Source organism: Neoarius graeffei, chromosome 10 (assembly GCF_027579695.1).
Source record: "Neoarius graeffei isolate fNeoGra1 chromosome 10, fNeoGra1.pri, whole genome shotgun sequence".
Lineage (NCBI taxonomy): Eukaryota > Metazoa > Chordata > Actinopteri > Siluriformes > Ariidae > Neoarius > Neoarius graeffei.
Genome location: NC_083578.1, coordinates 55,989,571 through 56,015,858, shown reverse-complemented (window position 1 = coordinate 56,015,858; position 26,288 = coordinate 55,989,571). Strand labels below are relative to the sequence as shown.

Here is a 26,288-nt window from a genome sequence, read left to right as displayed (position 1 = left end):
AGAGACGGACAGAAGTTTGTCCGAGCCCAGGAGGACTGCTAAGCTGTGGTACCATCAATATGTTTGCAGAAAACGGATAAAACACAATTTTGAGACAATAAACCGCGAGTAGTTTATTGGGTTGTGTAAGAGAATTATCCGCCTAAGTGACGACTGGGTAATCACTCGCCTACTTGAGCAAAGGAAGTACGGGTGCGTGTTTTGACGGATTCACGTTCAGCGATTCGTAGGAATTGAATCTTGCTCCCTTTGTTCTGTGTGAACAACTGGCCTGTCAGAGGAACAGGATAGAGAGGTTCGATCGCGAAAACGCAAAGACACACTGGTGTGCACGCAAAATATTGATGAACAGAGTACTGTCCTCCTCCAAATTCTGAAACAGAGAACCAGCTTTTGTACACATGCGTGAGTTGTCTTTGAGGTTGTTGTGCAAAATGATACCTACTTTAGTTTAAGGCAAACGTCAGATAAATTATTTACTAATAAGAACACACCTAAAGGATTATTGTGTTGCATTTTTGGACATAGTCCAACTTGCTCTTCTTGTGATCCTGAAAAAAAACTCAGCCATTGTTGTCATAACCTATTGATATAACAGTGTACAATGAGGAACAGAAACAGTAAGTTAGGGAAAGAAAAGAAAAAGCAAGTAAGTGTGAGGCTACATGTGCTATAATAAGAATTGGATGTTTCTATGACAGCCCAAACATCCAGTTTATGAAAACCTTGTATGGCAAGGATTGTTTGGCACAGTTTGACATATGGGTAAAGGACTTAGGATTCCCTGAGAAGGGCAGTTTTAGTCCCAGGCAGATAGGACAGTTAGAAGAAAAGTTGAAACGGAAGGAAAAAGAAGAGTCTGCAGATAATGTTAAGTTCTTAGGGGACTGGAGGGCGTTTTCTGCATGGAAAGAAGAAACACTTAAGAGAGAGTACAAAAGAGAGAAACAACAGGCATGGCTCTCACTCTCTTCTCAGTGTTTGAAATTTCAGATGGACCCTGACTTGGAGTCTGCCCCACCACCCCGACACACACTGCCTCCTCAGCAAGGCGGAGCATCACTCCCACAAGCGCTTCACCCACAGAAAGGGGGAGAAGTCGAGACAAAAAAAGAAAAAAAAAACTGAGCCTCTGGAATCTCTCCCAGCCTACCAGCAGCCTCCAGCATCAGCGCCTCTCAGCGCTTCTCCATCACACACGAGATCCGGTCTTGCATATGGCGATGGCAAAGACACCCTCCTGGACCTGACCACGTGTTCACCAGTGGGTCCACAAGGCCATAACCTAAAGTCTGAAGTCCTTCATCTTCCAATGGTGGAAGTGGCTGAAGCTGACAGTGTGCTTTTAGTCCACAAACCCTGGACGACAGCTGATATCAAGGAAAGCATGGCTTCTCTTCCCAACGTGAGAGAGGTAGGAGGAAAGAGATTTGGTAACGAGCTGTTGATATTTTGCAGAGAATTCCGACCGACCACCCATGAACTTCGCCGCCTAATCATGACCAAGATGGGTATAGATTGGAACAAAGTTTCCAAAGAGTGGCCGGAAGCTGACCAGCAAGCGACTACACCAGACTGGAGTGCGGCTGGCAATGACTGTTCAGCCTGGACAAAGAGGAAGAAGAAGAGGAAGAGGTCGAGGTTGGGGCCGAGACAGGACGACCTGGAGTGACTCATCCTGGATAAAAGGCGCAACCTGCTACAACTGCAATCAGAAGGGACACATTGCTTGAAATTGTCTCCACAGTAGCAGCCAGAGGCCCTGTGAGGAGTACAGCAAAGCAGACTGATGGGTGGACTCTGGGAATGGGCCCCACACAGAGAACAGGGGAGGTAACACACACACACACACCTGATGATACACATCAGCATTCACATAACGTTAAACACATTAGTAGCAGTACCTGCATGCAACAGCAAGACTACACAGAAACGCCCGATACACCAGAAGTTGCATTAAGTTTGTTAAAATACACAACTACTCCCTTTTCAAAACTCCCTTGTATGCCCCTCACTGTGTGTGGGCATGTGTTAACCTTTTTAGTAGATTCTGGAGCAGGACACTCAGTGATACAACATGGGGTACTTCCAGTAGACCCACCGCTCAGCTCAAATTCTATTCAGACAATGGGCATCTCAGGACGACCTGTAACTGAAACTTTCTCAGTAAACCTCCCGTGTAAAAGCAAGGGAGGAATAGTTATGTCCCACTCATTTCTCATCTCACATACATGTCCAGTAAATTTGTTAGCATGTGATTTAATGTGCAAATTAGGAGTAAATCTCACGTCCACTCCAGATGGACTAACTTTTGAAGTAAGTGAAATGTGCGGTGTGCAGTATGGGTTTGGAAGCCCTCTGTATGTGTATGTCTAGCGGCTCTGCTCAGATCAACTCACACAAACTCCCAAACACCTTGTACAGCTCGCACACTTGAACACCTCATCAGTTGACACAGACTATATGAAAGAGGAAGATTTGCATTGTACAGCACATGTTCACCAAGGGCAAGATGTAGAGTTTGAAAAGACTTAATTTGCAGACCCCCATGTACGTGAAAGATTGACCCTCAAAACTACATATTGGTCTAAACATTATTGTGCTGTGCAGGTCCATTTTACTCCTTGTCCAAACAGCTGCATCAATGCTCATCGCAGTGTTCTCAAACATGTTATACGCGGCCTCATGACAGAGGACTCTGAGGTTGACTGCTGCCAGTATGATTTCTTTGACATCGTTAATTCTATACCCCATGTCTCATTAGCAAAACCGCGAGCCGCCCATTGGAAAGATGTGGGGAAGTGGGTCAAGAAGTGCGCAGCCAATGGCAATGAGTGGTCCCAAACAGAGGACCCTAGCGTGTTGTTTTGCCAAAAGCTTGGGGTCTACAAACAAAGTCATGCTATGTGTGTGTATGTTAAGCGCAGCGTAATATTAGCCACTGATGACCAGGGTCCTGGGGACCCCGGCCGTAGTGGCCTGTTTGTCTCTGTTTCCACAGGCATAACTCCAGCAGAGGTGCACCCCAAATTGGCGGGAGTTCCAAATTCCGTTTGGGCGAAGGGTAAACATGATGTAGGCCTAATAAAGAATGCTGAACCAGTGGTGATCACCCCCCAATCAGATTTCAGGCCTAGACAGACCCAGTACCCACTCAAACCAGAAGCAATCACAGGTATAAAACCAGTTTTTGATTCGTTGCTGAAGGCAGGTGTAATTGTCCCTTGCCCGGACTCTCCAGTGCACACTCCTATTTTTCCAGTTAAGAAGGCAAGAAAACCGTCCCAGCCCGATGAATGGAGGTTTGTCCAAGATCTGCAAGCAGTCAATGCTGCGGCTGTCCCACGCGCACCTGACATCCGTAAAGAGCGCTCTGCAGACCACACCCACTCTGGGACTGCCTGACTCCAATAAACCATTTTGTTCAAAGTGTAGATGAAAAGAAGGATTTTTATGACCTCTGTTCTTTTGCAGAAACACGGGGATAGATTGAGACCTGTAGCCTACTTCTCCAGCAGGCTGGATCCAGTGGCGGCTGGACTTCCTGTTTGCCTGCGTGCAGTTGCTGCAGCTGAAAAGGCGGTAACTGCTTCCAGAAATATTGTGGGGTACTCTAACCTCACCCTTTTGGTCCCACATGCTGTCTCCCTGCTTCTGTTGGAGAAAAAGATGTCACATTTGTCAGCACAGAGATGATTGAAGTATAACACTATCATACTTGATATGCCTAACATCATTGTGAAACGTTGTACTGTTCTGAATCCTGCCTCTCTTCTCCCTACAGAGGACGATGGAGAGCCACATGACTGTGTTGCTCTCACTAATGATTTTTGTTCCCCCAGGGCAGACTTAAAGAGCGACATGGTCCTCTATGTGGATGGTTCAGCCTCCAGAGACAGGAAAGAACAAAGTAGGTTTTGCCATAGTCTCAGATCATGAGGTCGTCAAGGCGTCGTGTCTGCCCTCGAACTTGTCAGCGCAGGCCGCAGAGCTCTGTGCCCTCATTGAGGCATGCAAATTGGCGGCAGGGCAATCTGTCAATATTTTTACGGACAGTAGGTATGCATTTGGCGTTGTGCACGATTTTGGCACCATTTGGAGAAACAGAAATTCTCACTAGCACAGGATCTCCCATTGCACATCATAAACTGGTCTCTGAGTTGTTGGATGCTATTCTAATCCCTAGAGCCATTGCTGTGTGTAAGTGTGCTGCCCATACTAACAATACTGATCTTGTGTCTCAAGGGAATGCCAGGGCGGGCGCGGCAGCAAAGTGTGCAGCCTTAACTTCCAGTTCACCCTCTAACCTTGCTTTTCCTCAGGTTTCTACCCCGTTTACAGCTAGCGGACCTTCAGAGCACTGCCACCCAGGACAAGAGACGAGTCTGGAAACAGGCAGGCTGTATCTTTGCAAAATTGGTCTGGGTTTGTCCCTCGGGCCGTCCCTGTCTACCAAAATACATGTTCCCTTTCTATGCAAAATTGGCACATGGGCTCACCCATGTATCAAAAGGGGGGATGGTAGCAGAAGTAACAAAGAGATGCTTCACAAAGGGGTTTTCAAATTATGCTGCGAAATTTTGCAAGCAATGCTTGATATGTGCACAACATAATGCAGGTCAAGGTATCAAACTAACTCAAGCAGCACACCCAATACCAGACAAACCATTTGATCATCTCCAAATGGACTTCATTGAACTGACACCTAGTGAAGGGAAAAGGTATTGCCTGGTAATAGCTGACATGTTTTCAAAATGGGTTGAAGTATTTCCCACAGCTAAACAAGACTCAGAGGCAGTAGTCAAAGCACTCCTGAGAGATATAATTCCTAGATGGGGTATACCTAGCAAAATCTCAAGTGACAATGGAACACCATTTGGTAATGCAGCCCTAAAGAAAATAGGAGCATTCCTAGGGATAGACCTGAAACAACTAGGGTATTAGGCAGAAAAAGAAAGTTACCAGTCAAAAATAGTATTTTATATAATCCTGATGAGCGCCGCAGGCGCGAAGTCCCTCTAGGGGGGTCTGGGGGCATGCCCCCCCCCCAGAAAATTTTTGAAATTTAGACTTCATTTCCTGCATTCTAGGACATTTTCAGGATGAAATGGCGTGTAATTTTTGATCAGAAATATTGCACATTTTTACTTTGTATTTTTTTCAGTTTCACTCCTGAATGTATCAGATGTATGTATGGTGTTTGATTTGGTAACAAAAGTGAAAAGAAAATAAACAACAACAACGAATTGTATATAATCTTTTGATCTAGTTACAGTATTTTAATTAAAAAAAAAAAACCCAACAGTATTCTATTTTACGTGGCACAAATTAAATCGCAGAATGTCTGTCACTGACTGTCATCCATAATATTTTGACCAAACTACTCAAAAATTAAAATTAACTTTGAAAGAACGGGAACTGAGTTTCTTTGGTTTACACAAAGATTACAGACGTCTAGGGGCCTGCAAGAATCGGTCTGCTGCTGCATCAAAGTCAAATTCCTGACGATCTAACTTTTCGTAGCTTTGTCTGATAAGCTGCTCCAGCCTAACTATACTTAATTTTGTTCTCAACTTGGTTTTGATCCTGATCGGGAGTAGCGGGAGTTTTCCTGGTGGGCCGGTGGTTCAGCGTGGGCTGGCGGAGGGAAAAAAAAAAAAAAAAAAGTTGCGCGCTGGCCTTTAATATAAGCAATGTTAACAGTTTCTTAAAGAAACTGTTAACAATGCTTATCATATTAAAGGCCAGCGCGCAACTGTAATAAGCAATGTTAACAGTTTTTTAAAGAAACTGTTAACATTGCTTATCATATTAAAAGGCCAGCGCGCAACTGTTTTTTTTTTTTTTTTCTCCGCCGGCCCACGCTGAACCACCAGCCCACCGGGAAAACTCCCGCTACTCCCGATGGCCAGTCCGTGTGTGGGCGGAACATAACTGGATTTATCGGATGACATGTGGGAGTATTCATGTGCGAAAATTTTCGGCATTATCGTCCGTTTCAGTATCCGTCTGTGTGTATACTTGCCCGTTGAAATCAGCAATCGCCCGTCAAATTTACGGGTGGACGGGTCTCTGCCTAATACCTTAGAAACAACATTGTGCCTACTATCCTGCCAGTGCGGGAGCAGTAGAGAGGGAAAATGGGTCCCTTAAAAAATAAACTAAGCAAAGCTTGTGCAGAAACGGGGCTAGGATGGACAAAAGGTCCTCCCTGTAGTACTCACACAAATGAGGATGCAAACTAGGCCTAAACATGGGTTAAGCCCATTCAAAATTCTGTTTGGACGAGTACCCAACACGGAGATATGGCCAGTTCAAGGAACACTGCCAAACAGCAGACTGTGTGATGATGCAATGTTGAATTACTGTGCAACGTTGTCCTCTGCTTTGAAATCTATCCACAAACAGGTAAAAGAAGCACTTCCCAAACTTGCTGAGGGATCTACAACCAGGGGATTGGATAGTGGTGAAGGACTTCCGACGAACCAAGTGGAACAAGCCACGGTGGAATGGCCCATTCCAGGTCCTGCTCACGACCCCAACGGCAGTGAAGGTCACAGGCAGAGTGATGTGGATCCACGCTAGCCACTGCAGGAGGGTTCCTGAACCGGCTGAGCAGGAGGGAAAGGAAGGCCTAAGTGACCTGGATGCTGGTAAAGCTCGTGAGGAAGAAAGGCATCACTACATGGAACAGCGCGAGTATCACATCAATCACGCATGCACCCTCAATAGGGAGAGTATTTCAGTGTCTAGCCAATAGATAAGTCTTAGGGTTTCGAGTTTCCTCCAAGTCCCGGTGAGGTGGGACGAGGGCTGATAGGGCGTGCCCGCCCTCTGAGCACCAATACACGTCAAGAAGGGCAAGAGTTAACTCGGTAACATCACTGAGGCACTGAACAAGATGCACAAGGTTGCTGAACAATTATGAGCAGATGAACATGGAGGAGTTGAAGACAGCTGATTGTGTTAGTTCAGTGGATGGAAGACTCTGATTCTATCCACCATACCGGTCCTGGGCTTAGTGATTGTGATGCTATGTTTGCTCCCTGTTTTCTGTCAATGTTGTATGTCTGTGTTTCAGAGGCAGCTGACAAATATCGGTTACCAGATGGTGAAAATAGACTCAAACGACTTGCCTGACTGGCCTCCAAACTCACATGAAGACTACAACCCACCGTTCGATGACATCAGCACAGTTGACATGAAATTAGCCTGAACTTAAAACATTTTCATTTGTGGTTGTTTCCTGTTCTATTGTTTCCTGATCTATGTATATAGCTTGCAAGCATTAACTTAAGACGTCTATGTCTTACAAAACAGCCTTAGCATTATCCCTGTACACTCAATGACGTGTTAAGTCGAATCTCTCTGGGAACTCTTATCACTGAAACTGTGTACAGTTCTTTCCTTTAGCAATTATTATCCTATAGGATAATAAGGGGGGAAATGTGAGGGGAATTTAATGGATGAACATTATTATTCTCTGTGTTTCTGTATGATGAGCTCAAGTGACTTAATGGATGAACATTATTATTCTCTGTGTTTCTGTGTGTTGAGCTCAAGTGGCCTAATATACTGAGAAAGATGTTTTTTCCAATGCTGTACTGTAATCACCTTTCTGTGGCCTTGGTGATAAGCAGGGTGCCTGAGTTCTCCATAACTACGCATCCGCCTGCACATACCAGAGCACGCCAGGCGCACGCTTTAACAAAGCTTCATAGAAAATCTTGAGCCAATCACGTGAAGATGCAAGCAGTAAGTGAATGCCTTTAGAGTATAATAGATAACAGCCACTAAAACACAACTCAGAGTGCGCGTACTATCAGCATCATCAGAAGTGGTGTCTTCTTCTATTCTTCTCTTTCCTTTCCTATTTTATATATCTGTTTCATATGATCTACTATAATAAATAACTGAAAAGATGACTGCTAAGTGTTCTGAAGTGTTTATTAGAAATTTCCATTACACCTCAAAAACCCCAAACACACAGGTGTAGGGTGTGTATACTCTATGTGCATGGGGGGCAGTAAAAGAAAGTGAGAAGGAAAGCTAGAAAGAACACAAAAGAAAGGCTGGGTCAGTCGGGGCGAGGCCAGGTGGATTCTCTTTCTTTCAGATCAGATCTGGCCATTCTCTTGGATAAGCGCAGGCCTAGAGGACACATTTTAAAGGCTTTGCTGTCTGTCTCTTTGTCTCTTTCCTTCCCACTGCCCCAGTGATATATTATTTTCTCTGTTTTCCAAAAGTCCATTAGGTCTTGGCGGTAGGCCATCGTGTCTCCCGCAGACAGAGATAAAGCCTCAATGGAGCAGTGCAAGGGCAAACAGAATGCGAATGAGGAGGCTTTTGCTGGAGCTTACTGTGAAAAACACAGATTTATAGCACGCACACTCACAGTGCACCCCTCTGCTCGACACGTTCTCCTATATCTTTGCGTTTCTTTCATTCGTTTACAATTCCATAATTGAACTTCAGTGTTGGAGAAAAAAAAAAGCAGGCGAGATTCATTCCCTTCCCTCCACAAGAATACAGATGTGAAATTTAATGATACAATTTTAGTCATCTTGCTGGCCGACTGGAATTGTCCTGAACATGTGATTAAACTCATCTTTTAGGCGCTATTTGTCTTCAGTTTTCTCTAATGTGTTTCACAGTCTGAATTTACACCACATGCAACTTTTCATATAATGTGATGAGATCATTCTCCTTGCTGCCTCTCCCTCTAATCAGTAATGTGCCTCTATTTGTAATTTTCACCAGCACAATTTATCTGGAGTGGCTCATTAAAAGTAAAAGTAAGAGCAGGGTCTCAGGGGGGAAAAAGAAAAAATAATGAGGTGAGATGCAGGAGACCAGGGTGCTGGGTGTAATTTTCTTATCTGATATGGCACCCTTGTTGACATTCCAGCAAAATGGAACAAAGCAAAATAAAACAGTTTGTGTGATAACTGAGTCAGTGCCTCAACTTTCATTTCTTTATTTCCTGGAAAATGTGAGACAGAGCATGAAAGAACAAAACCGAAAAATCAATTTTAGCTTGTGTTTTTGTGGCCTGGTTTTTTACCATGTACCATGCTTCTAAATGCTTACATTTACACAGAGGTGCTGATTTGAGTCAGACTTCAGAAGTAGTTCTGTTTCACCATGATAATGAACTACAGTTTGCATAAATGCACTGGAAAAAGAAGCTAGCAAATAAATAACTGCCTTTTTAAGACAAAACTTGAATAAAAGAGGCTGCAGATAACTGGATATAATAAAGATAATTTCACTACAAAGCCATCAGCTCCCAATGCACCACTAACATTCAGATTAGAAAAAAAAAATTCTCAGTAACACTTTAAATTACAGCCCACTAATTACAGGATAAGTACCAGGTAAAGTAAGGCATGAGAAAAAGTAATACAGAGTAAGTAGAGTATGATTGTAGAAGATTGTTGTGATTAGCACCATCACCTCACAGCAAGAAAATTCTGGGTTCGAGCCTTACAGCCAACTGGATCCTTTCTGTGTGGAGTTTGCATGTTCTCCCTGTGCCTTTGTGGGCTTCCTCTGAGGCCTCTGGTTTCTTCTAATAGTCCAAAAACAATCAGATTAGGTCAACTGGCTACTCTAAATTGCCCATAGGTGTGAATGCGAGTGTAAATGGTTGTTCATCTCTGTGTTAGCCCTGAGATAGATGAGCGACCTGGACAGGGTGTACCCTGCCTCTCACCTGAAGTTAGCTGTTGAGTTACAGCTCACCTGAGTTACAGCTCCCATGTGACCCTGACTGATAAGCAGTATAGATAATGGATGGATGGAAACCCATAACTATGATTTTGATTTTACTGCATTTCTAAACATAATGATAGATCACTTAATATTACTTAAGGATAGGTGCTAAAGAAGGCAACTGGACTTGCTTAAAATTCTTGAAGACATTTCACCTCTCATCAGAAAGGCTTCTTCAGTTCTGTTTCACTAGTGGGGAGTTCCAGGTATTTATCCTCTAGTGGACCAGAAGCAACCCTAAGGGGCTCTGCATGCTCTTGCGACAAGGCTTTCGCAGATAGCTTTTCGCAGACAGTTGTAATTTATCGTTGAGCGGGGAGTATAGGCGTGTATAGGCGTGCGCGATGTTATTCACTGCCATAACGCAAGGGGGCGCGAAGTCGCGAAATCGCTAGGAGTAGTTGGTGGGTGTGGTTAGTGGAGTGTTTATCCTCCGGTTACTTATAATTATGCTTATAATGACTAGAACTGGAGTCGTATAGATGTATGTACTTCCTCACTTCCTTGATCAACCGCTCTTCGTGCTGCTCCATCTTCGCTCGTGTTTTTAAAAATGGCAGTCGTGAAAACAAAACAAACCGGGAAAGTAAGGAAGTGGAAGTGCGTGTACAGCGGATGTAGAGTGGACCAATCAGAGCCCTCTTGTCTGCGACGCTGTCTGCGGTGGTCACAATCTTTGGGAGGTGCGCGCAGGGTGTGCGCAGAGCGTCTGCGAAGGGGGGGAGGCTTCGCAGACGCTATCTGCGACGCCATCTGCGAGGACTGGGTTGTCAGCATAAATTGGCCTTAAGGCTGTCACTCATCCTGTAGGTGTTAGGGTCACTGGAGGCTGGGTGGGAATGGTGTTAGCAGCCTAGAGGCTCGTTAGTGTGATCTGTGGACCGTTGGCTCTCTCTGCCATCATGCTAGTCACTGAAGTCAGCTGAGTTTTGGTGTGGATGTGTATTCAGTTTTCTGGGAAGTGTGCCAAGGACTGCATTGTAGGTGGCTGATAAGTGATGTCGCAGACCACCTCCTCTGTTCAGTGATGGTTGTTCCAGGTTGACGAAGATGGCTTCTTTTACTCCTCTTTCCAACTACCAGTCTTCTCTGGCTAGAATGCATACATTGCAGTCCTGAAACGAGTGTCTTTTGTTATTGAGATGAAGATAGACTGCAGAGTCCTGGCCTGAGGAACTGGCTCTCCTGTGTTGAGCCATGTGCTTGTGAAGCGGTTGTTTTGTGTCCTCAATGTACAGGTCTGTGCATTCCTCACTGCACTGAATTATATACTGTACACTATGTTGTCCTGTTTGTATCTGGGAATTCTGTCCTTAGGGTGGACCAATTTCTGCCTCAGACTGTTACTGGGTCTGAAGTGTACAGGGATATTGTATTTGTGGAAGATCCTCCCGAGGTTCTCAGATAGTCCAGAAATGTAGGGAATGACAATGTTCTTGCGTTTGTTGCTGTTTTCTTCCCTGTCCATTATGTTTCTTTTTCTGGTCTTGATGAAAACCCAGTTGGGATATCCACACTTCTGAAGTGCTTCCTTGATGTGTTTTTGCTCCTTCTCTTTTCCCTCTACCATTGTAGGAATATTCTGAGCTCTGTGATGTAAGGTCCTAATGACCACCAATTTGTGTTCCATAAATACCTGGAACTCCCCACTAGTGAGACAGAAGTGAAGAAGCCTTTTGGATGTGAGGTGAAATGTCCAAGAATTTCAAGCAAGTCCAGCTGCCTTCTTTAGTACCTACAGTTTACGATGACCTGGATAACTGAGAACCTTCACAGACATATTACTAAAAGATATGATAGTAGAAGTAAATGGTAATTTCTGGCTAATTTACAAACATGTTAAAATGATTTTCTACTTTCCTGTAACAACTGCAAGTCTAGGCTAGTACATCTTAGTACATTCTACATTCCTGTAACTTTCTCTTAAGTACAGTGTAACAAGAAAGGCTAAAACCTGGTCAGTGGAGAGCTCATCCATCTCCAGAACTGCTTACTTCCACTGTCATACCCTTCAGTAATTTTAATTAACCTATAATTATGTTTAGATGTACAATGAATTCAAACTTGTAGTTATAAGTTTCTTATTTGTAAAGTGTTTGTAAATTGCCCAAGAGATACCAGTTACGGGGTGGCACGGTGGTGTAGTGGTTAGCGCTATTGCCTCACAGCAAGAAGGTCTGGGTTCGAGCCCTGTGGCCGACGAGGGCCTTTCTGTGCGGAGTTTGCATGTTCTTCTCGTGTCCGCGTGGGTTTCCTCTGGGTGCTACGGTTTTCCCCACAGTCCAAAGACATGTAGGTTAGGTTAACTGGTGACTCTAAATTGACCGTAGGTGTGAATGTGACTGTGACTGGTTGTCTGTGTCTACGTGTCAGCCCTGTGATGACCTGGCGACCTGTCCAGGGTGTACCCCACCTTTCGCCCGTAGTCAGCTGGGATAGGCTCCAGCTTGCCTGCGACCCCGTAGAAGGATAAAGCGGCTAGAGATAATGAGATGCAGTGTTGTTTTCGTTAACGATGACGAAATTATTTCGTTAACGAACCTTTTTTTCATGACTAAAACGAGACAGTGACGAGCTAAACATAACTCTTTGATCACGAAGATATGACGAGACGTATCTGTTGTGTTCGTGGGCGGAAAACGCGATGATTTATGGACATACTTAACGCCTAATCCAGCAGAAAATAAAACCGAATGCCTTGTAGTGGGAGACGGAGGTACACGCTGTGGCTATAAACTACGTGGCAAGAATACGACCGATCTCAAGAGACATCTAAAGGCTCACCATGCTGCTATTTCTGCGACGGTAAGTTAACATTACAAGAAGTCCTTAACAGATCATGTATACGTTTGCTAGCTTTGGTTAATGTCACTCAACAATCGGGCTGTGATGAATTTCCTGTGAAGTTTTCCAAAACACCGTGACCTGGCGAAAATGAATGGGACCACTAGCTTCATGCTAAAGTTGGCTTGGTTAAGCTAACTTACATTCAAATAACATGTCATGAGTAAAACTTGTCCTGCAGGGATTATTGGTGGGACAGCAACTGAATGCTTTGTCATATATTGACCCATATTTGAGTTACTGTGAAACATACGGGTGGAAATGTAGCTTTTCAGACCTGTTGCTGTGCCTTAATATATTGCGACATGTTAAACGGAGGCAGAAACACGAGTCTGTGAACAATGGAGCATGCGCACTAGCAGACATCCCAGCCTGCAGAAACTCATTTCAGGGAGGTGTCGTGACGCATGACTTTTTTCCCATCGGGGGGGGGGGGTGTCACAACACCTCCCTGAAATGAGTTTGGATGTCTGTAAACCAATCAGGATGCTCTTTGTCTAGCATGCACTACATGAACAGGCATACACGCAGTCTCTCGCTCTCCCTCGCGCACTCCGTCATATGTGCGATGCAGACATTAATGTTTCGCGTGCATGCTCTTGCTCGGTTGCTCTAGATTCCAGGAGATATTCTCCAATTTGCGGGCATCAGGGAGCCACTATCAATGTGCGGGAGTCTCCCGGAACTTCCGGGAGACTTGGGATGTCTGCACTAGACAGTGTTTATGTAGAGAGCATGCACACTTCAATCAATCAATCAATCAATCAATCAATCAATCAATCAATCAATCAATCAATCTTTTATTTCAATTACATATAAACATATAATAGACTACATGAGTCTGCAAATAGCGCACTGCTAATCAAGGCAGACTCATGTAATATGGGATAAGGGGAGTTGTATTAAATTGGATAAAAAGTTATTTGAGCAACAGGATTCAATTTGTGAAGTTGGGTGACTCTGTCTCAACTCGTTTGAATATTGATTGTGGTGTCCCTCAGGGGTCAGTATTGGGTCCTAAACTGTTTATTCTTTATATAAATGATATGTGCAATGTATCAAAGATATTTAAGATGGTATTATTTGCAGATGACACAAATATGTTTTGTTTTGGAACAAATTTACATGAGTTAGAAAACATAATCTCTTCAGAATTGTGCAGGTTAAAAAGTTGGTTTGATCGAAATAAATTATCATTAAATCTGTCTAAAACAAAAATCATGTTATTTAATAATTATAAAATAAATAGGGCAATAAATGTCCAGGTAGATGGTGTTGATATTGAAAGAGTTTCTAATAATAAATTTATTGGGGTAATAATAGATGATAGAATTAATTGGAAATCACATATAAAATACATACTAATGAAACTATCAAGAAGCATATCTGTGTTGAGTAAAGCTAAGCATGTCCTGGACTATAATTCACTCCGCATTCTTTACTGTTCCCTGGTTTTACCGTACTTAAATTACTGCTCAGTGGTGTGGGGAAATACGTATAAATGTTCACTTCATGCAATAACTATACTTCAGAAAAGAGCTATAAGAATAATTCATAGTGCTGGTTACCGAGATCATACTAATTCATTATTCTTAAATTCAAAATGTTTAAAATTCAGGGATATTATAGAATATAAAACTGCCTTAGTAATGTACAAAGTAAGGAATTATAAAGTACCAAGGAATATCCAAATAATGTTCTCGGAGAGAGAGGGGAGCTATAATTTTAGGGGGAAATTGAAATTTAAAATTCGCAGTGCTAGGACAACGTTAAAAATGTTCAGTATCTCTATTTGTGGAGTAAAGCTTTGGAACAGTTTGAATGTGGAGCTCATGAAATGTACAACTATAAACCAGTTCAAAAAAAGGTATAAGGAACAGATCTTTACGAGGTATAGGGAGGAGGAATTACAATAACATGCTATTGATAATATAAGTGTATATATGTGGGTATGAGTACATATGGATATATTATATAAAAAGTGAGTATTTATATATACATGTATGTATGTATGTATGTATGTATGTATGTATGTATGTATGTATGTATGTATAGTGCATAACTGTATATAATAAGCATAATATGCATAATTATGATAGGGGTGTCTGTGTACGTATGGATGTGTATAGTTATAGGTAGGTGTATATGTATGTACTGTATATATGTATTGTATGTGTGTATATATGCATAGCATAAGTATTTGTATATATATATGATTTGATTTGGGTGATATTATACCATGTTAGTATGTCTTGGTATGTTGGTATGTTTTTTTTTGTTGATTTTGCTTTCTTTTGTATATATAGTTTATTATGGCGGAAAGTGACGTTTGATTAACGGTGGTATAGAGGGTTAGGATTTGACAAGTTATTTACTTCTTCCTAATCCTTTCCAAACATTATTATGTTATTGCCTTGTAGCTACGCTATTCTGTTTATGACGATGTTTTGATGATTACATTTTTTAATTTTTTTGTTTTCTTTTGTTTGTGTTATATCTTCTTTACTGTTCGGAATAAGGCAATCAATCAATCAATCAATCAATCAATCAATCAATCAATCAATCAGTGTTTACAAAAAAATATATGAGATTAATATAATACTTAAATATGTATGAAAAAGATAATAAAACATACATGACAAATTAACAACTATTTGGTAACAAAAATAAAAAGAGGAGACAATACTTGTTATTCGATATAAAGGTACAGTAATATATCAGTCAATAACATTGAAAAATATATATATATATATATATATATATATATATATATATATATATATAGAGAGAGAGAGAGAGAGAGAGAGGGGTATACTTATACTGATAATTTATGCATGGTATTAAATAATATTTAAAGTTAAAACTAAGATATATATCTTAATTATATATAGAAATAAAGTGATGTAGAAAGAAAGAGTTTGGAGATGTCAACATCATATCCATATCTACTTAAATCAGAAAAAAGGTGGTGTCTGACTTTTTTCTTGAATGACAATTTAGATGAAGATCTTAGAGAAGTTGGAATCTGGTTCCATACCCTCACACCAACACGGGAAAATGAGTTCTTTTGTAGATTTGTATGAGAATACTGAGTATATAAGTTCTTGGAGTAAGATGACCTAGTGTTATAAGAATGGATACTAGAAATAGAAGAAAATAATTTACAAATGTTTGAGGGTGCACTTTAACAACATCATACATTAATTTAGAAATACATTCATAGAAAATAAGATTTACTGGTAAAATATTGGTTTTGGAAAACAATGGAAGGGCACTTTCTCTATTATCAACAAAATGGATTAATCTTAAAACTCGTTTTTGTAGGATTAATACTTTATTTATATGAGTTTTACAAGCCTGTCCCCAAGAACTAAAACCATATGTGAAATAAGGTTGAATCAGAGAGCGATATAATGTCATAAGGGTATGTAGTGGAATAAAATGTCTAAGCTTGGCCAAAAGGCCGACAACCTTGCTTATTTTGTTGCAAATAAAATCAATATGAGGCTTCCAAGAAAGATCGTCATCAATTATTAAACCCAAATATTTGACATACTTTTTACGTTCAAGTGAAACAAGTTTGTTTTGAAACACTGTTTTGATAGTATGTTATGCACAACCTGTCAACCTCGATTACAATTTCATATCTCTGTATTGGCCTAATTTAATGTTTTAAAGTAATTATTTTTTTGACTAAAATGAATGACTAAAACGGGACTAAAACCCTTTTAGTTTTTGTCGACTAAAACTAGCCTAAAACTATCAAGGATGGAATTGACTAAAATGTGACTAAAACTAATAAGCATTTCATCCAAAAGACTAAGACTAAATCAAAAATGGCTGCCAAAAACAACACTGATGAGATGAGATATCAGTTACTTTTACAATCATACTTTTTACTTAGTCTTTACTTATTATTTCTTATGCCTTACTTAACAAGTACTTATCCTGTAATTAGCAGGCTGTAATTTAAAGTGTTACCAACTTCTCTTATCTCATTTGAACCACTACAATACTCTTTCATCCTCTGTCTCATGCTTTGTATCTCTCTATTCAACTCCTCCAATGAAAGCTGTTGCTGGTGGGGGCTTGTTCAGATGCCTAGCAACTATTCACAGCTAAATCAATCAGAAGAGAAGAGATAAGCCTCACCTGATACCCTTTAAAGCTGCCTGCTTATTATTCCTCTTCTGATCCTCTACAGTATTTGTCCCTTCCCACAGATGTCCACTCACAATTATGTAGCCCCCTTCCCCCACCCTCCCTTTTTTTCACTTGGACAGGTAAACATTAAAGGTAACTATTGGTCTAGGAGTTGTGCACTTGTTACTGGGCACACTTGCAGCCATCTTTTGTGTGGGGGGGGGGGGGGGGAGGGGGAGGGGCTTGTTGGTTACAGTGATGCTTGAAAGTTTGTGAACCCTTTAGAATTTTCTATATTTCTGCATAAATATGACCTAAAACATCATCAGATTTTCACACAAGTCCTAAAAGTAGATAAAGAGAACCCAGTTAAACAAATGAGATAAAAATATTATACTTGGTCATTTATTTATTCAGGAAAATGAAAATGATCCAATATTACATATCTGTGAGTGGCAAAAGTATGTGAACCTTTGCTTTCAGTATCTGGTGTGACCCCCTTGTGCAGCAATAACTGCAACTAATCGTTTCCGGTAACTGTTGATCAGTCCTGCACACCGGCTTGGAGGAATTTTAGCCCATTCCTCCGTACAGAACAGCTTCAACTCTGGGATGTTGGTGAGTTTTCTCACATGAACTGCTCGCTTCAGGTCCTTCCACAACATTTTGATTGGATTAAGGTCAGGACTTGGCCATTCCAAAACATTAACTTTATGTCATGAGTGGCAAGCTGAGGTGAGGACCCAAGAGCAGACTAAGAAAACAGGCAGTGTAAAGAGAAAACTTCTTTCATGAAGTAGATGGCAGAAAAGCAAAAGGTACAGTAGGGCTCAGGCAAAAAATCGGTAGTCAAAAAACAGGCCAGGAGGTCAAAAACACAGAGGAGCAGGTAGATGTGATCAGGGACAAAAAAACAGGGCAGAAAAATCTTCACAAAAACTGATGAGGACAGGGACAAGGGAAATCCAGGCAGAGGTAGCAAAAGACACAATCCAAAAGAACAGGCAGGCAAAAACAGGGACAAAAAACTGGACAGAAAAACTTGACAAAAAAACAAGGAAAAATTCAGGCAGGAGGAATCAAGAAGACACAATACCAATAAGCTGTAGTGAGGCAAGAAAAGCCTATAAGAGACAGTCTGGCAAATGGAGTAGCTCCAAACAGTTCTTAAAAAGCCCTGGCTGATGGGAGAGGAGTGGTAGCAGGTGTGGGAATGCCGCTTCAGGAAATGGCCTTCAGCAAGGCAGGACTGAATTCCTGTCCTGGAGCCGGCATGGAAGTCCCACAGTCTAAGGCATGGATGGATTGGACCGGACTGTGACACTTTATTCTTCTTTAACCATTCTTTGGTAGAATGACTTGTGTGCTTAGGGTCGTTGTCTTGCTGCATGACCCACCTTCTCTTGAGATTCAGTTCATGGACAGATGTCCTGACATTTTCCTTTAGAATTCGCTGGTATAATTCAGAATTCATTGTTCTATCAATGATGGCAAGCCGTCCTGGCCCAGATGCAGCAAAACAGGCCCAAACCATGATACTACCACCACCATGTTTCACAGATGGGATAAGGTTCTTATGCTGGAATGCAGTGTTTTTCCTTTCTCCAAACATAATGCTTCTCATTTAAACTAAAAAGTTCTATTTTGGTTTCATCCATCCACAAAACATTTTTCCAACAGCCTTCTGGCTTGTCCACATGATCTTTAGCAAACTGCAGATGAGCAGCAATGTTCTTTTTGGAGAGCAGTGGCTTTCTCCTTGCAACCCTGCCATGCACACCATTGTTGTTCAGTGTTCTCCTGATGGTGAACTCATGAACAGCAATGTTCAAATTAACATTAGCCAAAGTGAGAGAGGCCTTCAGTTGCTTAGAATTTACCCTGGGGTCCTTTGTGACCTCGCAGACTATTACACGCCTTGCTCTTGGACTGATCTTTGTTGGTCGACCACTCCTGGAGAGGGTAACAATGGTCTTGAATTTCCTGCATTTGTACACAATCTGTCTGACTGTGGATTGGTGGAGTCCAAACTCTTTACTGGTTTTGTAACCTTTTCCAGCTTGATGAGCATCAACAACGCTTTTTCTGAGATCCTCAGAAATCTCCTTTGTTCATGCCATGATACACTTCCACAAAGATGTTTTGTGAAGATCAGACTTTGATAGATCCCTGTTCTTTAAATAAAACAGGGTGCCCACTCACACCTGATTGTCATCCCACTGATTGAAAACACCTGACTCTAATTTCACCTTCAAATTAACTGCTAATCCTAGAGGTTCACATACTTTTGCCACTCACAGATATGTAATATCGGATCATTTTCCTCAATAAATAAATGAGCAAGTACGGTATAATATTTTTGTCTCATTTGTTTAACTGGGTTCTCTTTATCTACTTTTAGGACTTGTGTGAAAATCTGATGATGTTTTAGGTCATATTTACGCAGAGATATAGAAAATTCTAAAGGGTTCACAAACTTTCAAGCACCACTGTATGTCATGTTTACCATAGACAGTTTAGGCACCCTCACTCTTCACTGTCAATTCAAGCCATGTATTTTTGGACTACTTCTTTGGTTGTTCTACTCTTTTCCTGTGTTTGTGCACAACCGTTCTATTTTCTCACTGATCAAGTTCCCTATATATGTTATGTGCCCCCCCCAGCTACTTAGCTTCTGTTGTTTTGGTAGACTGTTATCAGTGTTACTCGGTTTATGCTTCATGTTCTGTACTTGTTTTGATTACCTAGTTTTTGATTTGCTCAGTTTATGTATCTTGCTGTAATTTTCTTTTTTTTTCTGTTGGTATTTTATTAGGACAAAGAAAAGCCTGCGTTTGCACCTTCCTATGAATTGTTACACTCACCAGCAGTGCAGCTGGGGATTTATTGTTTTCTGTTTGCTACTATCCAGCTAGCTACACTCTGAACATATGGATATTGAGGTCACAGCTGATAAAGTAGTGGAGATCTACTGCAGGAGGAAATAAAGAAGGATCTGGTTTAAGATAACAGATTTCCCCTATTACTAGTATGCTGTAATATTTTTCAGTGGAACATTTGTGGAAATGTGGACCAATGTGGAAGCATTTTATTTCCTATACTTAATTAATGTTATTAATATGCCAGTGTTGGCTGACAGTAGATCATGCCTTATCATTCTGTGCACAATCACTGCTTCCACCACTGCCTGGCATCCACTCAGATTGCATAAGGGTGCATCACAAATGTATCACATTATTTGTACTGATCGTGTGGTGATTTTCCATCCATCCATTATCTATACCACTTATCCATCAGGGTTGCAGGGAATCTGGAGCCAATCCCAGCTGACTTCGGGCAAGAGGCAGAGCACATCCTGGGCGAGTCCCCAATCTACCGCAGGGCTAACACAGACATGAAAAACCATTTACACTCATTCACACCTATGGGCAATTTAGAGTAGCCAGTTTTCTGCATGTCTTTGGGCTGTGGGAGGAAACCAGGGCACCTGGAAGAAACCCATGCAGGCACGGGGAGAACATCCAAACTTCATGCAGAAAGGCCCCAGTTGGCTGTGAGGTTAAAACCCAGAGCCTTCTTGCTGTGAGGTGACAGCGCTAACCACTGTATCACTGTGCCACCATATGGTGATTTTTATTTACCATATTCCTTCACATATACCCTCTCCCTCCCTGGATATATATTCCTGGCTATATATATATATATATCACAGCATTTCACACTGAAAGGTGGCTTCTCTAAGTGATGAACAAAGGTTCTATTGGAACCAACTCAAACTTCAGAGAAAGTAGTCATACCATTATTTTAATACCTCCTATAGTCACACACCAGTATCTCATATCTCAGTGTGACAACAAGCTAATGAGGTAACTGAGAACAGGCTGATAAATACGTGTTTGTGTAATGAATGAAAAAGTAAAGCTCATTTCGTAACCAGTGTTTGTTCAAATTCAAGGAACAGACAGAGAATGAGTGCATTAGTTTGCATTTGGAGGAGCCTGGATACAAAAATCATCCTGAATTAGATAAATAAATGGATTACAATTACTAATATGCATAAATATTATACAGGGTAGCATGGTGGTGCGGTGGGTGGCATTGCAGCCTCACAGCTCCAAGCTCCCCATGTCTCACATGTTCTCCCTTTGTTCTTGTGGGCTTCCTCTGGGTTCCCTATTCTTATTGTCCCTAATGGGTGTGTGCAGCATGGTGCACTGTGATGGACTAGCATCTTGTCGAGGGTATATTCCTAGCTCCTGCCCAGTGTTCACGGGATAGGCTCCAACACCAAACCTGATCAAGATAAAGCGGCTATTGAAGATGAAAGAATGAATGAATAAATATTACATGAATATTTCACTTTTATTTTTCTGTTGTCTCACTGCAGGTAATACTTTGTCAAATTAAAGTTTTAGAGTGATCAATTTACAATTCTGATATCAAAAGTTAAAATAAATCCCCAAAGGTACAAATTATCATCCCTTTCTTTTTTCTTTTTTGGAATCTTTTGTCAAACATATAAAGATCTCACATGGCCACATTCCATGGCAATCAAAAACAATATGTCCGCATGTGTAGGCTCGTCAGAAGACAAGGTCCAATAGAGTGCTCCGAGATGATGCTAAAAATAGTAACCATGCGGTCTGCGCGGCCATCTTGGAACTCGCTCCAGAGCGTGCATAGAGTACACATCATAGAGTAAACATTCACCGATTCGTTTCCGCGTTAGAGGGCTTAGAAGCTTGGATTTTTTAAGAATTTAGACATCTGAAGTGATGGAGCACTACTGTGAAAGTTTGGATAAGCAGGCACGGGAGCAAGGCCTCTGCATGCTCGTGCGACAAGGCTTTCGCAGACAGTTGTAATTTATTGTTGAGCGGGGGAATAGGCGTGCGCGATGTTATTCACCGGCACAACGCAAGGGGGCGCGAAGTCGCTAGGAGTAGTTGGTGGGTGTGGTTAGTGGAGTGTTTATCCTCCGGTTACTTAATGACTAGAACTTTTTTTTTTTATAATGACTAGAACTGGAGTCGTATAGATGTACGTACTTCCTCACTTCCTCGATCAACCGCTCTTCATGCTGCTCCATCTTCGCTCGTGTTTTTAAAAATGCCGGTCGTGAAAACAAAACAAACCGGGAAAGTAGGGAAGCGGAAGTGCGTGTACAGCGGATGTAGAGTGGACCAATCAGAGCCCTCTTGTCTGCGACGCTGTCTGCGAGGCTTCTGCGGTGGTCACAATTTTTGGGAGGTGCGCGCAGAGCGTCTGCGAAGGTGGGGGGGCTACGCAGACACTGTCTGCGACACCATCTGCGAGGACTGGGTTGTCAGCATAAATTGGCCTTTATGCTGAGAAGGTACGTTTCATTGGGAATGTAGATCCATACACTGTTAGTGAGAAGGAATGGAAAGCTGACCCCAGCTTGTTGCCGCATAATTATCAATTATTTTAGTCAGTGAATAAAATGTAGGCCTAGTATGTAACTTGTACTAACAGCATGTGTACATAAACATTACTAGGCCTAGATCTTAAATGCCATTTGATGCAACAATGCACTGCAGTAGACATAAGCTACCTAATGTGACATATCCATTAATCATTGCTGAAAGTACATAGAAAAGATAATAGTTTGTATCACATTTATTTTAGTAACTATGAAATTCAAGACAATTTAACCTACCTGTCACAAAGTGATCAGAACAAATCCGGATACAGTCAAGTTGTCCTAAATTTGATCGGTTATGGCAGCCAGCCACTGTCGTCTCCTCTGCTCGCTTTTCTCCTGTGCTGCAATTCCCTGGTTTGTCACAACTTTAGGGAGTCTGTAGAAGCTTTTGCCACCCTTTTCCCCCCGGCTACTACAGCCAACAATGACACACGTATTCGGCATTTTGCTTCGCTGAGCAACAACAATGCACTGACACAGCGACGTTTGACTTCCAATATGGCCGCCGCCGGGTTCGCGCTGACCTCGAAGCACTCTATAGGGAAAGCCATTAACCATAATAACTACTCGAGTCCACAGCGAGTCCATGTGCAATAGGACACCAACCACTGAGAAGCTACAACAGGATATGCAAAGCTGCAAATGTCATTGGGAATATGAGCCATCATTATCTCACGGTGTTATACTATCGGTTTTATCTTTGCCATCTTATCTGTAATAAAAAAAGCCCAGACTCACACTGTACTATATCATTCTGCCTCAATGATTTCTATTTCAACCTTGGTCGCTGTTTTCATAGCTTTGCAGACAATTTGGAGGTCTGACACAGCTAACAACAAAGCGAGGTGTGAGGCAAAGTGAGCGAGAAAGAAAGGCTTTGTGCTTTTTTTCAAAACCATAGTGACTGAGCTAGACATATGCATATTCTAGCATTCCCTATAAGATATTCTGTGACATTCACTGCAATCAATGTAAGATATTCTGCAACTGCATAACCAGCAATATTATACATCAAAGACAAAAGGGATACTTTCACCAAGGATAAAATGTTACTTATCCATGCCGTTTTCAAGGTCAGAAGAGGAAGTACAAAAGCCTATGTGGATAGTGGGGGAAGAACAGCACTGAAAACAGAGACCTGTATATTCATGGCACTCCAAAGACATACAATATTTATCAGAACACCTGTGAGTTGAGATTGCCTCAACAAAACACAAAGTAATGACAGTGAGCCTTAATGAGTAATTCATTCCATCCAACACTCCTGTAATCAGATGTAGGTGTAAAACCTGAGCTTTAATAACCCTACTCCCTATTTAATGGCAGCAAGCAAGTTGTGCTCAATTTCTGAAATAAAAACAACCTTGGACAGAAACAACAACAACAATAATAAAACACTAAGCTGCAAAATAATATGCAATTAGCAGGGGAATTTTTCTTGTGAAATCAGTAAAACCTTACAAGTGACATTAAACCACATTATTTCCATTTCCTAATATTTTCCAAAGGAAAAAAAAAATACCATCAAGGCTGGTACTGGTAACGCAAGTAACCACTTTAATATTAAATAAGTAAACATACCATACCACATAATACTAGAGCTGTAATCAAGGCCACCTAAACCAAGTCATGACCAAAACCAAAGTGTATTGAAACTGAGACAAGACAAAGACTTTGAGGGATTGAGAGCAAGACCAAAACCAAGGCAAAGCAAGACAGAGTCAAGACCAGGACCATGTGAAGGGAGGCAGGGCGGTGTGACGGCCATTAACATTAACAAGAGACCGAGACCTCAGAAAGACTGATCTTGTGTACTACAACACTACATCATACTATAAATGAGTTTGGGAATTTTTGTAAAATCTAATTAGAAGTTACACAGAACTGTGTAAATTGTATTCTGTCACAAAATCCTCCTCTTGGCACTTATGTTTTGTTTTGATTTGCTTTGTGTTTACGTTGACATATTCATTTATTTTTGTCCTTTCTCCACCCAACCTGTCTTTGCTGTATTTATGTTATGATTATGTTTGTCTTTTTATACTCTGTTGCGTTCTAGTTTCATTCCTATGTCTAATCGATTGTGACAGCCCTGGGGCATGTCACAGTATTAGTTGTTGTGGCCTGCCTTCTGTTTCCCTCTTCAGGTCCTAATCCTTGGCTCCTCCGACCTCACTGGGGGATTGGCTTCACCTTTTTGGGAGTCTTTAGAAGCTGGTTTCCTGCCAAGATGGCTTTCTCTCCCACTTGGAACCAAACCAAATGAAAGCAACTTGGTTTCATTTGGTTTGGTTTAATTGTGTCAAGTTCATCCTTTGTTTAGCCACATGTAGTTTAGGTTAGCCCTATTCAACTTCAGTTTGGCTTATTTTGAGTTATCATTCATAAATTGTTGATTTATTTAAATTGCTACTGTGTGGGTCTCAATTCTTTGTTATACCCTGAATGAGCTGGGCATAACATCAATGCTATTGTGCATTTCTGAACTGTGTTGTTTTTTTTTCCCTTGGTTTTGTATTTCTAGTTAGACTTCCTGTTTTAGATGCATGTTAGTTTTCTCTATTTTGAATATGGCTTATTCTCATCTGTTGCCCTCTGCTTCAGATTTGACCCCTTCCAGGAATGGTGACCATGATTACTAGAGTTCCCATAATGAAAGACATGCTGATTTTAGGTACTTGCATCCTGCCTCATCCACTACATGCATGTTACATAAGCGCATTTACATCTGTAAATGATTATGCTTTAAACAAATAAAGAACAAGCATTGTTCCTTAAAATAAGTCAAATGAATATCTGGTGTTAACACGCTTTAAAACATCAATGTTCACTTATGTTCATGCAGTTTTGTAACAAAACCAACTGGAAGATTGCTCAAAAACATCTTGAACAATTTTCCATAATTCTTTGTCTGTCTTTTTTGCCTGATAATGGTTTTTATATGAATTTTGCTTTATTATTTAATAGTTACTTTTTAAGCAGCATACATAAATTCTTTGCAAACTTCAATTTTTTGGGGAAAACTTATGTTTGAAAACTTGCTTTTTTCTACTAACACAAACTATGGTCTTTTGATTTTTCCAGAAATATCATTGACTTTCCAACAGACTATGAATGCTGAGTTGTAAATACTTGATAAATAAATGTTTATGATTATTATGCTTTTATTTGGTCACCGCGAGCTGGACTAATGGTTAGTGTGTCCATCTCTCGATTGGGAGATCATGAGTTCTATTCACGGTCGGGTCATACCAAAGACCATCATAAAAAGGGTACCATCTGGCAAGGCACGCTACAATACAGATGTGAGTGGGGAGTCAAACTCTCGCAGTTACCAGAAGACTAGCCCCCCACTGTAACCCCAGCTGTATAGGCGAGAGGCTGAAGGAAACGGAGATCGGTGCCGCCCAATGCACCTTAACGGCCTGGTTAGTACTGGGATGGGAGACTGCCTGGGAAGACCAGGGCATGGCACAGGAAGGACTTTAGATGTTATTTAACATGTTTAATTATTATGATTTTAAAGCAAGGAATGCACAGCTGGAAAAAAAGTAAATTGGAGGTATAAAGCTCAAATTGTATACACATCATATCACAGGATATCTCAGATGATAATTGTTTATTATCAGCCAGAAATCTGGACACGTATTGCCATTGTCCAGAGGGACAAATCAGTTTGATTATTGGCTATTAACTATAAATAAACATTCTGTGTGTGACTCAGAAGTGTGATAGCCTACCGCACCTTGCGAATACCTTCCTTTGAGTCCTCCACGTTATTATCAACTCCTCCTGACTGGTTGATCATCCTCCACATCTGTGAGTACATGGGATCTCGCTCAAAAGGGTTCATGCCTTTATTGCGCAGCTGGTCGTACACAGCGGAGTCCAGCACAGTGCCGTATGGCAGTTCCGTCTGCTTGGAGAGGTCCTGAAGGGACCTGTAGAAAGAACACACGCCACAGAGCACACACTGAGAACACATGACCATCCTTAGTGCTAGGGTATATCATGAGCCAACTCTAATTAAGATTGGCAGATTTGTGTATAAAGTCTAACTATTCTTGCATACTTAAACCAT

The 26,288-nt window shown here is 41.3% G+C and overlaps 1 protein-coding gene across 1 annotated transcript in view; it reads right to left on the bottom strand.

Moving 5' to 3' along the window:
- grid2 (glutamate receptor, ionotropic, delta 2) overlaps positions 1–26,288 on the bottom strand; it is a 1,182,816-nt gene that overhangs the window by 105,221 nt on the left and 1,051,307 nt on the right. Inside the window, exon 13 of the mRNA XM_060930811.1 lies at positions 25,953–26,148. Coding sequence (XP_060786794.1) covers positions 25,953–26,148 — 196 coding nt within the window. The remainder of the gene's footprint in view (positions 1–25,952; positions 26,149–26,288) is intronic.